This window comes from Sphaeramia orbicularis, chromosome 12 (genome assembly GCF_902148855.1).
Source record: "Sphaeramia orbicularis chromosome 12, fSphaOr1.1, whole genome shotgun sequence".
NCBI classification, from domain to species: Eukaryota; Metazoa; Chordata; class Actinopteri; order Kurtiformes; family Apogonidae; genus Sphaeramia; species Sphaeramia orbicularis.
Window position 1 is genome coordinate 74,673,755 of NC_043968.1, and position 13,596 is coordinate 74,687,350.

The window sequence follows — 13,596 nt, forward strand, 5'->3', positions numbered from 1 at the left end:
AGGTGAGTCCAAACTTTTGCCTGGTAGTGTACATTATAACTTACAGATCACAGTGGATCTACAAACAAAAAACATTTAATAACAGACAGAATATTGTTAAAATTGTACTTACTTCTCTTAAGACATTTCAGGTTGTTCATATTTGTTCAGGTTATTCACATTTTTTGCAAAATTATTCTTTGTTTTAGTGTAAATACATGAAAATATCTATATTTACAAAGAGAAAAAATTGGAATTGTCATTATTTGTATGTTATTATGATAGTATTTGACTGGTTCTGCCCACTGGAGATTGAATTGGTCTGAATGTGTACATTTTGCTTCCCCACCCTGTATGCAGTGGTGCAGCTTGCTATTAGGCAAGGCAGGCAGCTGCTTGGGGCCCCTAAGCCAGCAGGGGCCCCCAAAGGACCAACAGACTTGACACAAACAGTCTAAAGAATAAGTTCACTACACAGCGGCAGTGAGAAGTTGCAGTAACAACCAGCTCTCTCAAATTCTCTGAAGGGGCCCCCTGAGTCCAAATTGCCCCTCCCCCACCTGTATGTATGTGTTTATTTATTTATTTATTCATTGCTTGGGGCCCCAGGGGACCCTTTCTGCGCCACTGCCTGTATGTAAACACTTCTCCCCCCATCAGTGTCTGAAAAGGACGTCATCTCTCACTAGTCCAGTCCTGAACTGTGGTTTCCGCCTCCTGTCCCCTCAGGACAAACAGCCTGCTCCAACACTCACCCCTGCCTGTACTCATGCTTTGTGCGCTCTGGGCTTTCTCTTAAATTGCGCGCAGCTCTCATGTCAGGAGGAGCTTTAACTTGGACTGTTTCTGCCAAAGACGAGGAACTTCTGAGCAACAGGAGGAAAGAACAGAAACACTGAACAGACAGAATCCCTCTGTTCATGAACTTGACTATGTTGGAGAAGTTCCCTGTGTCTGCTTCAGTGTAAACAGGATTCCATCTTTCCGCAGGTGCTTTTTCCTTCTGCTGTCATGGGCGGAGTGTGTCTGTGCGCCTATTCATGGACTTGCAGACCAGTGCTGCCACTTTTTCTTATTTTGGCAACGATGTCGTGTTTGCTTCACTGCTCAGAGAGTCCTGCACCTGCCGTCGGTAAAATGTATCCACGGGGAAACCACTGGGCTGTAGGTAAGAGGAACACCAGCATCTGAACGGGCTCCATATGCGCATTACGCACCGAGTGTGCGCACATTCTGCTCTGTTCAGTAATTTATAAACCATACCTTTTTGTATTCAGAAAATTTTTAAGTTAAGAGAAGGACATTATAATTTAAGAGGGATGTTTGTGTTTGAAAAATGTAAAGTAAGAACAAATGTTAACTAGAAGCACTCGGAGAGCGCAGACCTCCGCCAAGGCTGATCAGTGCCCCCCCCCTGTGGGCCCCCCCACCCCCGATCACCACCAAAATTTAATCATTTCTTCCTTATCCCATTTCCAACAAACCCTGAAAATTTCATCCAAATCTGTCCATAACTTTTTGAGTTATGTTGCACACTAACGATCAGTGCCCCCCCACCCCCGATCACCACCAAAATTTAATCATTTCTTCCTTATCCCATGTCCAACAAACCCTGAAAATTTTATCCAGATCTGTCCATAACTTTTTGAGTTATGTTGCACACTAACGGACAGACAAACAAACAAACCCTGGCAAAAACATAACCTCCTTGGCGGAGGTAAATATCACAGTGTTTCAGTTATTGGTGTCAAGCTATGGAACGAACTGAAGGATGAAGTGAAATTGTGTAGCTCACTGTCGAGTTTCAAAAAGAATTTAATTGGTCAAATTATGAAGGGATATGAAAGTAATATGATTACAAAATAACTTATTACACTGAATGTAGTATAATTTATGTTTAAGTATTTATCTGCTGCAACTCAAGGTGTGGACATGGACTAAGGATGTAAATAGGAGAAGCAGAAATAAGCGTCCGGCTTCAGCTTCTTCCTTTTTCAGTTACAAAATGTGTTTTATGTTTGTTTGTTTTTTTTATATGTAGGTGTTTTGTTGTTTGTTTGTTTTTTATATGTATGTGTTTTGTATTTTGTATTTAACTGAAATAAACATTCATTAAAAAAAAAAAAAAAAAAAAAAAAAAAAAAAAAAACAAGCTTTAGAACAGGCTTTTACTCCTGAACCCAAAGGATACTGGCTGTAACTGTTATTATAATTCTATTTGAGCAGGGATAGGTGTCAGGGAATGCAAGTAATTCGACTTTTATTATGAGAAAAAAGCGCATACATAAAAACAAATCTGTTTCTTGTGCATTAGGTGTTTCATTTCTAAAACATGAATGTGAATTCTGAGCTCAAGCACTGATTCCGCTCATTCTCCATCAGATTTAATCAGTGTTTTATTGTAATTTATTGTATTTTATTTTTTACTGCATGTTTCTTACCTACTCCATGTTCAGTGTATGGACCAAACTATTGAAGCAAATTTATATGAATGTGAACCCTGTTTATTTAAACTAAACATGATTCTGATTCTGTTTAAATTGTAATTTTTTTTGCCTACATATGTTCAAAAAACAGTATCTATCTATCTATCTATCTATCTATCTATCTATCTATCTATCTATCTATCTATCTATCTATCTATCTTGTAATGCTTTTCCAACTTCTAGTATCGCAATTTAAACGGCACCACATTGTTTTTTAATTTACAGTTTTATTTTCTAAAAACAATAGAAATACATCATTTCTACATCCAAATCTGGTTTTGTTCACATACTCTTCCTGTAAAAACTACAGCTATATTTGATTGAATCGTTAACACAAAAATCTTTTCAAATAAACAACTTGGCTTTGTATTGTCACTTACAGTTTTTTTATGTTGCAATTTTACAACTTTTTGGTGTTAATTCTACAGTCATTTTTTACAGTGCTCTGATTCCTCTCATTCTCCATCAGATTTAAGTGTTTTATTGTAATTTATTGTATTGTATTTTATTTTTTACTGCATGTTTCTTACCTACTCCATGTTCAGTGTATGAACTAAAGCACTGACGCAAATTCATACGAATGTGAACCCTGTTTATTTTAACTAAACATGATTCTGATTCTGTTTAAAATGGTCATTTTTTGCCTACACATGTTCAAAATACAGTCTATCTATCTATCTATCTATCTATCTATCTATCTATCTATCTATCTATCTATCTATCTATCTATCTATCTATCTATCTATCTATCTAAGTTGATTTTTTTTTCTCCACACAAATAAAGGGAGATTTCCTGCATAAACTGATACTGAAAAGGTTCAAACTGGTCCATGAAATGAAATGAAGACTTTTGTAGGACAGGTACCCTGGACTCTCCCCCAGTCCTGAAATGAAAATCCACACCCATGAGCACAAACACCAGTAGGTTTTCTGTTTCTGTTTGTGTTGGATAGGTCGATGAAAACATCAGACAATCATGTTTCAGTGAATCGAACTGAATTCAATGAACCAAACATGAAGATGCCTCTTTCAGACGAGGGCGGGGATATACAGAGAACCAAAGCATGACGTCTTGCTGCTTATATTCTAATTCCAGCGTCATGGTTGTTCCGTGAGCCCAGATGAACGTGTCCTCTATTATTCCAGGTCATCTGATGGGAAAGAAGAGCATCAACAGCCTGCAGGACACACCCCAGGACACTGTCCAGCCCAGAGTGTCAGAAACGGCAGCTGGACCAGGGACCGCAGATCTGGATCCATACCAGCGTCTGATCCAGGCTCTGCTGCAACAGAAACCCCCCAGAAGAGAGATGACGGCGCAAAGAGCAAACAGCAGGTGGAGGGAAGAGGAGAGGGACAAATATCTCAGAGAGGTCAGTCTGTACGGTTAAAGCAAAGGTGTCAAACATGCGGCCCGGGGGCCAAATCCGGCCTGTGAAGGGGTTCAATCCAGCCTCTTGGATGAATCTGTGAAATGCAAAAATTACACTGAAAATATTAACAAATAAGGATGTTAAAATCATTTTAGGTCTATTCAATCTTAAAATAATCAGACCAGTAAAATACTATCATAATAACCTATAAACTAGAAGCACTCGGAGAGCGCAGACCTCCGCCAAGGCTGATCAGTGTGCCCCCCCCCCCCCCCCCCCCCCCCCCATGCCCCCGATTACCACCAAAATTTAATCATTTCTTCCTTATCCCATTTCCAACAAACCCTGAAAATTTCATCCAAATCTGTCCATAACTTTTTGAGTTATGTTGCACACTAACGGACAGACAAACAAACAGACAAACAAACAAACAAACAAACAAACAAACCCTGGCAAAAACATAACCTCCTTGGCGGAGGTAATAATCAAAACTGTCGATATTTCTCTTGGTTTTAGTGTAAAAAAAAAGGAAAATTACACAGATGTTTACATTTACAGACTAGCCTTTTATAAAAAAAAAAATGTGAATAACCTGAAATTTCTTAGGAGAAGTATGTAGAATTTTAATAATATTCTGCCTGTTATTTAATGTTTCTGTGTATTTGTAGATCCACTGTGATCTCTAAGTTGTGATTCACATGTAGAAATGATAAACTAAGGCGTGAAATTGTTAACATCGCACTTTTACTTAAGAATGTTCAGGTTGTTCATGTTTGTTCATGTTGAGTTTGAGTACAATTCCTAGATGTAAACATTTTCATTACGGAATTTTACTTTTTTCACTCAAAAGTTATTATTCTATTATTTATATTATTTGACCCCTCCGGCCCACTTTATATCACATGAGGCTGTATGTGGCCCTGAACTAAAATGAGTCTGACACCCCTGGGTTAAAGCATCACTACAAACATACGGCCTGTGGGCCAAAACTGGCCCAACAGGGGGTCCTATTCCAGTCCTCAAAGTGCAAAAATTACATAGAAAAATATGTATTAACCCTTTCATGCATGAATTATGAAAACCTTAATTGAGATTTTTTTCCTGAGTGTTTTTATTCCTCTTTAGGCATGAAAAAACTATGTGATTGAATATTTTTTTTATGAACCTATTTTTCATGGAGTTCCAAAAATGTCCACTCAGCTGGACACCATGTGTTTAATTTCTAAAGCAAAGAAACATGTATTTAACCCTTTCATGCACACTGGTCACTAGAGTGGACAGTTATTCAAAGCTCTTCTCTTGTGTATTCATGGGTTTTGTTGTTTTAGTTCCATATCAGCCGACACATTGGACGCTCATGCATCATCCCATCCACTGTAATTCATACCAATACTTTGCTGTTCCAGATAAACCTGATCTACAGTAACTTGTTGGAGTGTTGAAGGGGTGGGATTAAATAAATTATACTTCTTCCCACTCCTTTTCGAATGTGAAAATTAAGTCATGTAGATGTATAAGTTTTGTTTTTGTTTTTTTGTTTTTTTGTTTTCTTCCATGACCTCTTACTACCTGTTTTATGTCTAAAGACTAAGTAAGATTATTTTGTCTTGTTGCACATTTGAAATAAACTAAACTAAAAAAAATAAAAATAAAAATCAATTGCTTCTTATTGTTACTAAACTGCAATTAACAGTTTTATTGTTTTTTTTGGTTTTTTTACCAAAAAATTGGGGGTTTTTTTTGCATATTATCTCTGTGAAGTGAGTAATGACTAGTATTAGAGTTTGTTAAAATGTGAAAAAACAGCAGATTAGCCACATTAAAAATGTTTTTATTTCATAGTTTTCACACAATATGTCAGTAAATCCTTGTTTCTTTTCTTCAAAAATTAAATGCATGGTGTCAAGCTGACATTTTTGGAACTCCATGAAAAATAGGTTCATAAGAAAATTTTCAATTGCATTGTTTTTTTCATGCCTAAAGATGAATAAAAACACTCAGGAAATAAATGTTGATTAAGGTTCTCATAATTCATGCATGAAAGGGTTAAAACTCATCATCAGAAAGTGACATACTGTGTGAAAACTATGAAATAAAAACATTTTTAATGCCGCTAGTCTGATGTTTTCTTACATTTTATCCTACTCCAATACTAGTTATTACTCATTTCATGGAGATAATATCCCCTGAGACCCAGGAAATCGACAATTTTAGCTTTTTTACACAAAAAAATTGTCTTGAGTGGAAACTGCATAATGCAACAGTTTTTGGGTTTTTTTTTTTTCAGATACATTTTTAAAATCATTTTTTTTTATTTATTTATTAATGGAATGTCCTTTGCAATGGACAGCATTTTAGTTAAACTGTCAAACTTTTGTCCCCTATAGAGGACACAGTGCATTGCTGGGTCTCAGGAGGATATGCAAAAAAAACAAAAAAACAAAAACTTTTTGTTTAAGAAAACTGTTAATTACAGTCTCATAACAATTAGCAATTGATTTCCACTCCAGCATGTTCGTGCAGATCAGGTTTATCTAGAACAGCAAAGTTACAGTAATGGTATGAATTACAGTGTATGTGAAGCGTCCACTGTGTTGGTTAATATGGAACTAAAACACCAAAACCCATGAATATACAAGAGAACAGCTGCAGAATAACTGTCCACTTTAGTGAGCGGTATGTATGAAAGGGTTTATGAACCTATTTTTCATGGAGTTCCAAAAATGTCCCCTCAGCTGGACACCATGTGTTTAATTTCTGAAGCAAAGAAACATGTATTTAAAACCCATCATCAGAAAGTGATAAACTGAGTGGAAACTATGAAATAATAAAATTTTTCATGCAGCTAATCTGATGTTTGTCACATTTTAACATACTCTAATACTAGTTATTACTTGGGGTGTTAGAAAATATCGTTTCTGCAATATATCGCAATATTTCGTTTCCCAATACTGTATCGATATTTTTAGGTATTTATTCAAATACAGATATTATGGAGGTTCTTTTTTTTTGGTTTTCTTTATTGTTTATATTTTATTTATTATTATCTAACACTGTTTTATTAAATAATGGTTATTTAAAGCATCCTAAAAACACTTTTTACTCCCTGAGAGGCAGATGTTAGTTCCTTTGTTGGGATTGCACAAAAATAATGTTCTGATGTTAGTTCTGAACTAATAGAATATGAACATTTGTACAGGATCTTAAACTGTAATGTCTGTAAAACATAATTTAAATTTTAACACAGGGACATTTTGTGATATAACGTTAGATCCTGTTCTGATCAAATAAAAGTGTGTTTAGTATTTGTGCATTTTTCTGGTGTAATTCAATAATTCCAGGATATAATCATTTTTTAAAAAAGAAACTAACAAAAAATTGCCTTTTTTTACAGTATCATGATATATCATGATATATCATATCGTGATCCTAGTATTGTGATTTGTATCGTATCACTAGATTCTTGCCAATACACACCCCTAGTTATTACTCACTTCGTGGAGATGATACGCATAAAAACCAAAACAAAACACTTTTTGATTAAGAAAACTTTTAATTACAGTCTAATAACAATTAGCAATAGATTTACACTGAAACATGTTCGTGCAGATCAGGTTTATTAAAAACAGCAGTTACAGTAATGGTATGAATGTCAATATATTATGGGACGGTGCATAAGTGTCCATTGTGTTGGCTAATATGGAACTAAAACAACAAAACCCACGAATATACAAGAGAACAGCTGGAGAATAAGTGTCCACTGTACACTAAAAAAAAGCAACATGGGTATCTGTTCTAACAACATAAATATAACAAGTAGCTGCTATTATATTAATTCATGTTTAGTGGTGGGTGACACGGTGGTGCAGTGGTTAGCACTCATGCCTCACAGTGAGAAGGTCCTGGGTTCGATTCCAACACTAGTCGATGGGGGTGGGACCTTTCTGTGTGGAGTTTACATGTTCTCCCCGTGTCTGCGTGGGTTCTCTTCGGGTAGTCCGGCTTCCCCCCACCATCCACAGACATGCACTGATAGGTTAATCGGTTAATCTAAATTGCCCATAGGTGTGAATGTGAGAGTGATTGTTTGTCCCTATATGTTCAGCCCTGTGATGAACTGGCAACTTGTCCAGGGTGTACCCCCCCTTTGCCCCTATGTAGCTGGGATAGGCTCCAAGCGACCCTCGTGACCCTAGTGAGGATAAATAGAATAGAATAGAATGCCTTTATTGTCATTATACATATATACAACGAAATTGTAAGTGACAACTCTCTGGTGATGCGTAGTGCAAAAGTTTAAAGAAGAAAGGAAGTGTAAATATATATACAGTATAAAAACAGACATGTCACCAACCGAGAAAAAACAAAACAAAAAGGAAACAGCAGAGCTAAGTATATATTGCACTTTGACCCTGGCTGAACATAAAGCGGGTTCAGAAAATGAATGAATGAATGAATGTTTAGTGGTTAAACATTTTTAAACTAGAAAAGCACTCGGAGAAAGCAAACCTCCGCCAAGGCAGATCACCCCACCCCACCCCCTATCACCACCAAAATTTAATCATTTGTTCCTTGTGCCAGTATCAACATGTCCTGAAAATTTCATCCAAATCTGTCCATAACTTTTTGAGTTATCTTGCTAACAGACAGACAGACAAACCCCAACGGAAACATAACCTCCGCATCATGTACTTTTAACATGACGCACAAAATCCATTAGATTCCTTTATGTCAACACAACCTAATGGGTTTATGTAGGACCCCCATCTGCAGTACCCCTCCAGAGCATCATTTAGTCTAGCTCAGATCTAGCCTTAACTCTAATCCAGGCATGTCCAAAGTCCGGCCCGGGGGCCAATCACGGCCCGCGGTCAAATTTTATACGGCCCACATCTTGGGTTTTATATTATATTATTTATGGCACGTTTGGACTGTTGAACAGACTACATGAATCATAAAAGGTTCAAAATGCAGTTCCTCCTTTCACCTCATGGTGGCAGCACCACTCTAACTCTATCTGGATCTGAGACTTTGCCATGAACCTTTTTCGCTAATTTCTAACCATGGCGCCTGTAAATAAAAAAAAACGAAAGTTGACAGTGAGGGCCGCCGCTTCCAGGAGAGATGGGAATTACAATTTTTTTTCACTGAAAATCGAGGTGATTGTGTTTGCCTAATTTGTCAAGAGACTGTTGTCTTGTTTAAGGAATTCAACGTAAAGAGACACGAGCAGACAAAACATGCTAACGCATATGACAAGCTAACAGGGAATGAGCGTTCCGAAAAAGTGAAGCAAATTCAAGCTGCTTTAAACTCACAACAGTGACTCTTCATGTGAACCTGAGTTCAATGAATTCACCACCAGGGCAGGCTACCAAGTTGCCAGGTTAGTTGCCTATAATTGCTGGTGTTATGTACTTGTAGATGTGACACAGAATATTACTTTCTGAATGATTTTGTGAAAGACAAGAGTAAGAGTCATATGTTTTCATCTTAAATGTTAACAGACTTTGTATTACTGAGTAATATATGAGTAATGATTACTCATATAAGTCATGTTTAAAATGAATGTGGGGTTAAGATTTTTATCAACTTGGAAGTTTAAGATACTCTACACAGTTTGCTCTATGTTATCTGACTCCAGATGTGAAAGGAAGGCAGAACTGTTTTGTTTTGTTTTTTTAATTTGTTCACACCTGAGTGGCTTAGATTTGGTTACATTGCCATTTTTAAAAAATGATATTGTGACAATGAAAATAAAATTGTTGTAGAACAGCGCATTTATATGTAATTTTTACTGTTTAAAAAATGTCTGAAGGGACCGCTGGCCCCTGGCAATGTCCACATTATCAGATCTGGCCCTCTTGAAAAAAAGTTTGGACCCCCCTGCTCTAATCCTAAACCTAGGATTAACCCTTTCATACATACTGGTTACTCCAGTGGACAGTTCTTCTCCAGCTGTTCTCTTATATATTCATGGGTTTTGTTGTTTTAGTTCCATATCAGCCAACACAGTGGACACTTCAGCACCATCCCATACACTACAGTTCATACCAGTACTGTAACTTTATGTTCTTAATCAACCTGATCTGCACTAACATGACTGAATGTAAATCAAACTGCTAGTTGTTATTAGACTGAAATTAACAGTTTTCTTCAACAAAAACCACATCGGGGCGGCTGCGGCTCAGGTTGTAGAGCGGGTCGTCCAGTAACCGAAGGGTTGGCGATTGGAATCCCGCTCTGTCTTAGTCAGTTTGTTGTGTCCCTGGGCAAGACACTTCACCCTCCCTGCCTCCAGTGCCACTCACACTGGTGTATGAATGTTTGGTGGTGGTCGGAGGGGTCGTAGGCGCAAATGGGCAGCTGTGGATACAAATGTAGTTTACCACCACCAGAGTGTGAATGTGAGAGCCAATGCATAATGGGTCAAAAATGTAAAGCACTTTTTTTTTCTCTAAAAAAAAAAAAAAAAAAAAAAAAAACAGAAGAAAAAATAAATAAATAAAAAAAAATAATGTACAGCACTTTGGGTGTCTAGAAAGGCACTATATATATATCCAATCCATTATTATTATCAAAAAGGTTTTTTTTTTTTTCATATTAACTCCATGAAGTGACTAAGAACTAGTATTAGAGTATGATAAAAGATGAAAAAACATCAGATTAGCTGCATTAAAAATACTTTTGTTTCATAGTTTTCACACAGTTTATCACTTTCTGATATTGCATTTTAAATACATGTTTCTTTGCTTCAAAAATTAACCCTTTCATGCATGAATTATGAGAACCTTAGTCAAGATATTTTTCTTGAGTGCTTTTATTCCTCCTTAGACATAAAAAAAAAACAATGTGATCGAGTTTTTTTTTTTTCTATAGAGTTACAAAAATATCCATGCATTTCATTTTTGAAGTAAAGAAACGTGTTTAAAACCCAATATCAGAAAGTGATATGAAAACTATGAAATAAAAACATTTTTAATGCTGCTAATCTGATGTCTTCTCACATTTAAACATATTCTAATGCTAGTAATTACTCACTTCATGGAGATAATATGCAAAAAAAAAAACCTTTTTGTCTAACAAATAATTGATTTACACTAAAACATGTCACTGCAGATCAGGTTTATCAAGAACAGCAAAGTTACAGTAATGGTATGAATGTCAGGGTATGAGATGGTGCATAAGCGTCCACTGTGTTGGCTGATATGAAACTAAAACAACAAAACCCATGAATATACAAGAGAACAGCTGGAGAAGAACTGTCCACTGGAGTGACTTATGCATGAAAGGGTTAAACACATGGTGTCCAATTGAGTGGACATTTTTGTAACTGTGAAAAATAAGTTCATTTAAAAAAAAAAAAAAAAAAAAAAAATCAATCTCATTGTTTTTTTCATGCCTAAAGAGGAATAAAAACACTCAGGAAAAAAATCCTGACTAAGGTTTTCATAATTTGTGCGTCAAAGGGTTAAAGCATCACTGTTATCTAGATCTGCTAGAGAATAATCAAACCAATACTTCATTAGGATTCCCGCTCCAGAATGAACAAAGCCAAAGTGACTCATGATGTTTCAAAATGGCCGCTTCAAGAACTGGTGTTCTGGCTGATTCCAACTTCAACCACATTAGTGAAAGAACTTAAACACACCTGTGGAGCCTGAAGGATCTGGAAAACTTAAAGGAAGGTACCATAAAAAAAAAAAAAAAATTAACCCTTTCATGCACTGTCCACTCCAGTGGACAGTTCTTCTCCAGCTGTTCTCTTGTATATTCATGGGTTTGTTGTTTTAGTTCCATATCAGCCAACACAGTGAACACTGATGCACCATCCCATACACTGTAACTCAGACCATTACTGTAACTTTGCTGTTCTTGATTAACCTGATCTGCACTAACATGTTTGAGTGTAAATCAATTGTTATTTGTTAGACAAGAAGGTTTTTTTTTTCACATTTTCTCGATGAAGTGAGTAATTACTAGCATTAGAATATGTTAAAATGTGAGAAGACATCAGATTAGCAGCATTAAAAATGTTTTTATTTCATTGTTTTCATATCACTTTCTGATATTGGGTTTTAAACACGTTTCTTTACTTCAAAAATTAAATGCATGGATATTTTTGTAACTCCATAGAAAAAAACTCGATCGCATTGTTTTTTTCATGCCTATAAATAATATAAATTAAATATAATAATAATAATAATAATAATAATAATTGCCTTCGCCCCTATGTAGCTGGGATAGGCTCCAAGCGACCCCCGTGACCCTAGTGAGGATAAAGCGGGTTCAGAAAATGAATGAATAAATTCAAATATAAAATATAAATATAATTTATAATAAATAATAAATATAAATTCAATATAAATTGAATAAAAACACTGAAGACTGAGGTTTTCACAATTCGTGCATGAAAGGGTTAAAAAAAGTAAGGAACTGTGACTGAAGGGAAGGTTTGGGAATCTCTAAGGATCTAAGAACAGAACAACAGTTAATAATCAAACAACTGACCTTACTTTAGTGTTGTTATACTTTACGTTCTCAACATACTTACAATTAGTTGGTTCAACAAAACTGTGTCTTGCTAAATTAAAGCATTTTAATTAGGTGGAAATCCTTTTACGGTCATCCAACAGATTATTTTTTTGAGTGTATAGTGACTATTATACATGAAAGGGTTAAATAATACTTTTTTTTTTTTTTAATTTATTCCAGATGCCTGTTACTAAATTTTTTATGTATTTGTAGATCCACTCTGATCTGTAAGTTGTAATACACATGTGTAAATAATAAACTGAGGCAGAATATTGTTAAAATTCACTTACTTTTCTTTTTTAAAAATTTCCCGTAGTTCATGGTTGTTCAGGTTATTCACATTATGTGTCAAAGGATAGTTTGTAAATGTCAACATATTCACAATGTCATTTTAATATTTTTGGACAAGAAACAACTTCGCGTTTTCTTTATTTATAAGTCACTATCTTATTATTTTACTGATCTGACCCACTTGAGATCAAATTGGGCTCAATGTGGCCCCTGAAATAATACGATCAACAGGATACCGACTACTTTCTGATCATAATTTCATGGTTCTTTCTCATATTTCTGCCTTTACCCACTGAATTCCAGATGTCTGAGCTGCTCCTCCTGGCTTTGAACCTCCAAGACGACACCTCCTCCTGAAGACCAGTTTATTTAAGGACATGACACACCTCCAGTCACACTATATGTATTTATTTTTCTGCTGTAAGAGTAATATATAAACCAAATACCACTTAATATGACCAGTTATTTATCATTTATATACATATCCTACCAGTTTGATTGACAGGTGTCATGTTACATAAGGTGAGATTGTTGAATAAATGTACTGTTGTGTAAACTGCATGGTGGAGGTTTGATCATTATTTGAGCATCACTGTGTCTCTGTGTGTTTTTATGCATTTATTTTAACATAGACAGCCTGGATTTAACCCATAAAGACCCAAACATCCACTGTCGACCAAAACCATCTACTGAGCTACAACATTTAAAACCTGTTGATCCACGAACCCAGTGGTTCCAACCTTTTTTTTTTTAACCGTGACCCCATTTTAACATCACAAATTTCTGGCGACCCCAGACTTTCAAAACAGAGACTTTTTTTTTTTTTGCTGAAATTAATTTGTTTTTGATCATGTAATAGTTTGCTGTACTATGTTGCAAATAAACATTCATTTTAGAGGACATTTAGTCTATATAATGTATATTATTCTGGA

The 13,596-nt window shown here is 35.7% G+C and overlaps 1 protein-coding gene across 1 annotated transcript; it reads left to right on the forward strand.

Moving 5' to 3' along the window:
• Positions 1 to 864: 864 nt before the first annotated feature.
• LOC115430271 (gastrin-releasing peptide-like) lies at positions 865 to 13,154 on the forward strand. The gene is made up of 3 exons (XM_030150211.1): positions 865 to 1,147; positions 3,612 to 3,838; positions 12,968 to 13,154. The coding sequence occupies exons 1-3, from the start codon at positions 991 to 993 to the stop codon at positions 13,019 to 13,021; spliced, it is 438 nt and encodes a 145-aa protein (XP_030006071.1). The 5' UTR covers positions 865 to 990; the 3' UTR covers positions 13,022 to 13,154.
• Positions 13,155 to 13,596: the final 442 nt, after the last annotated feature.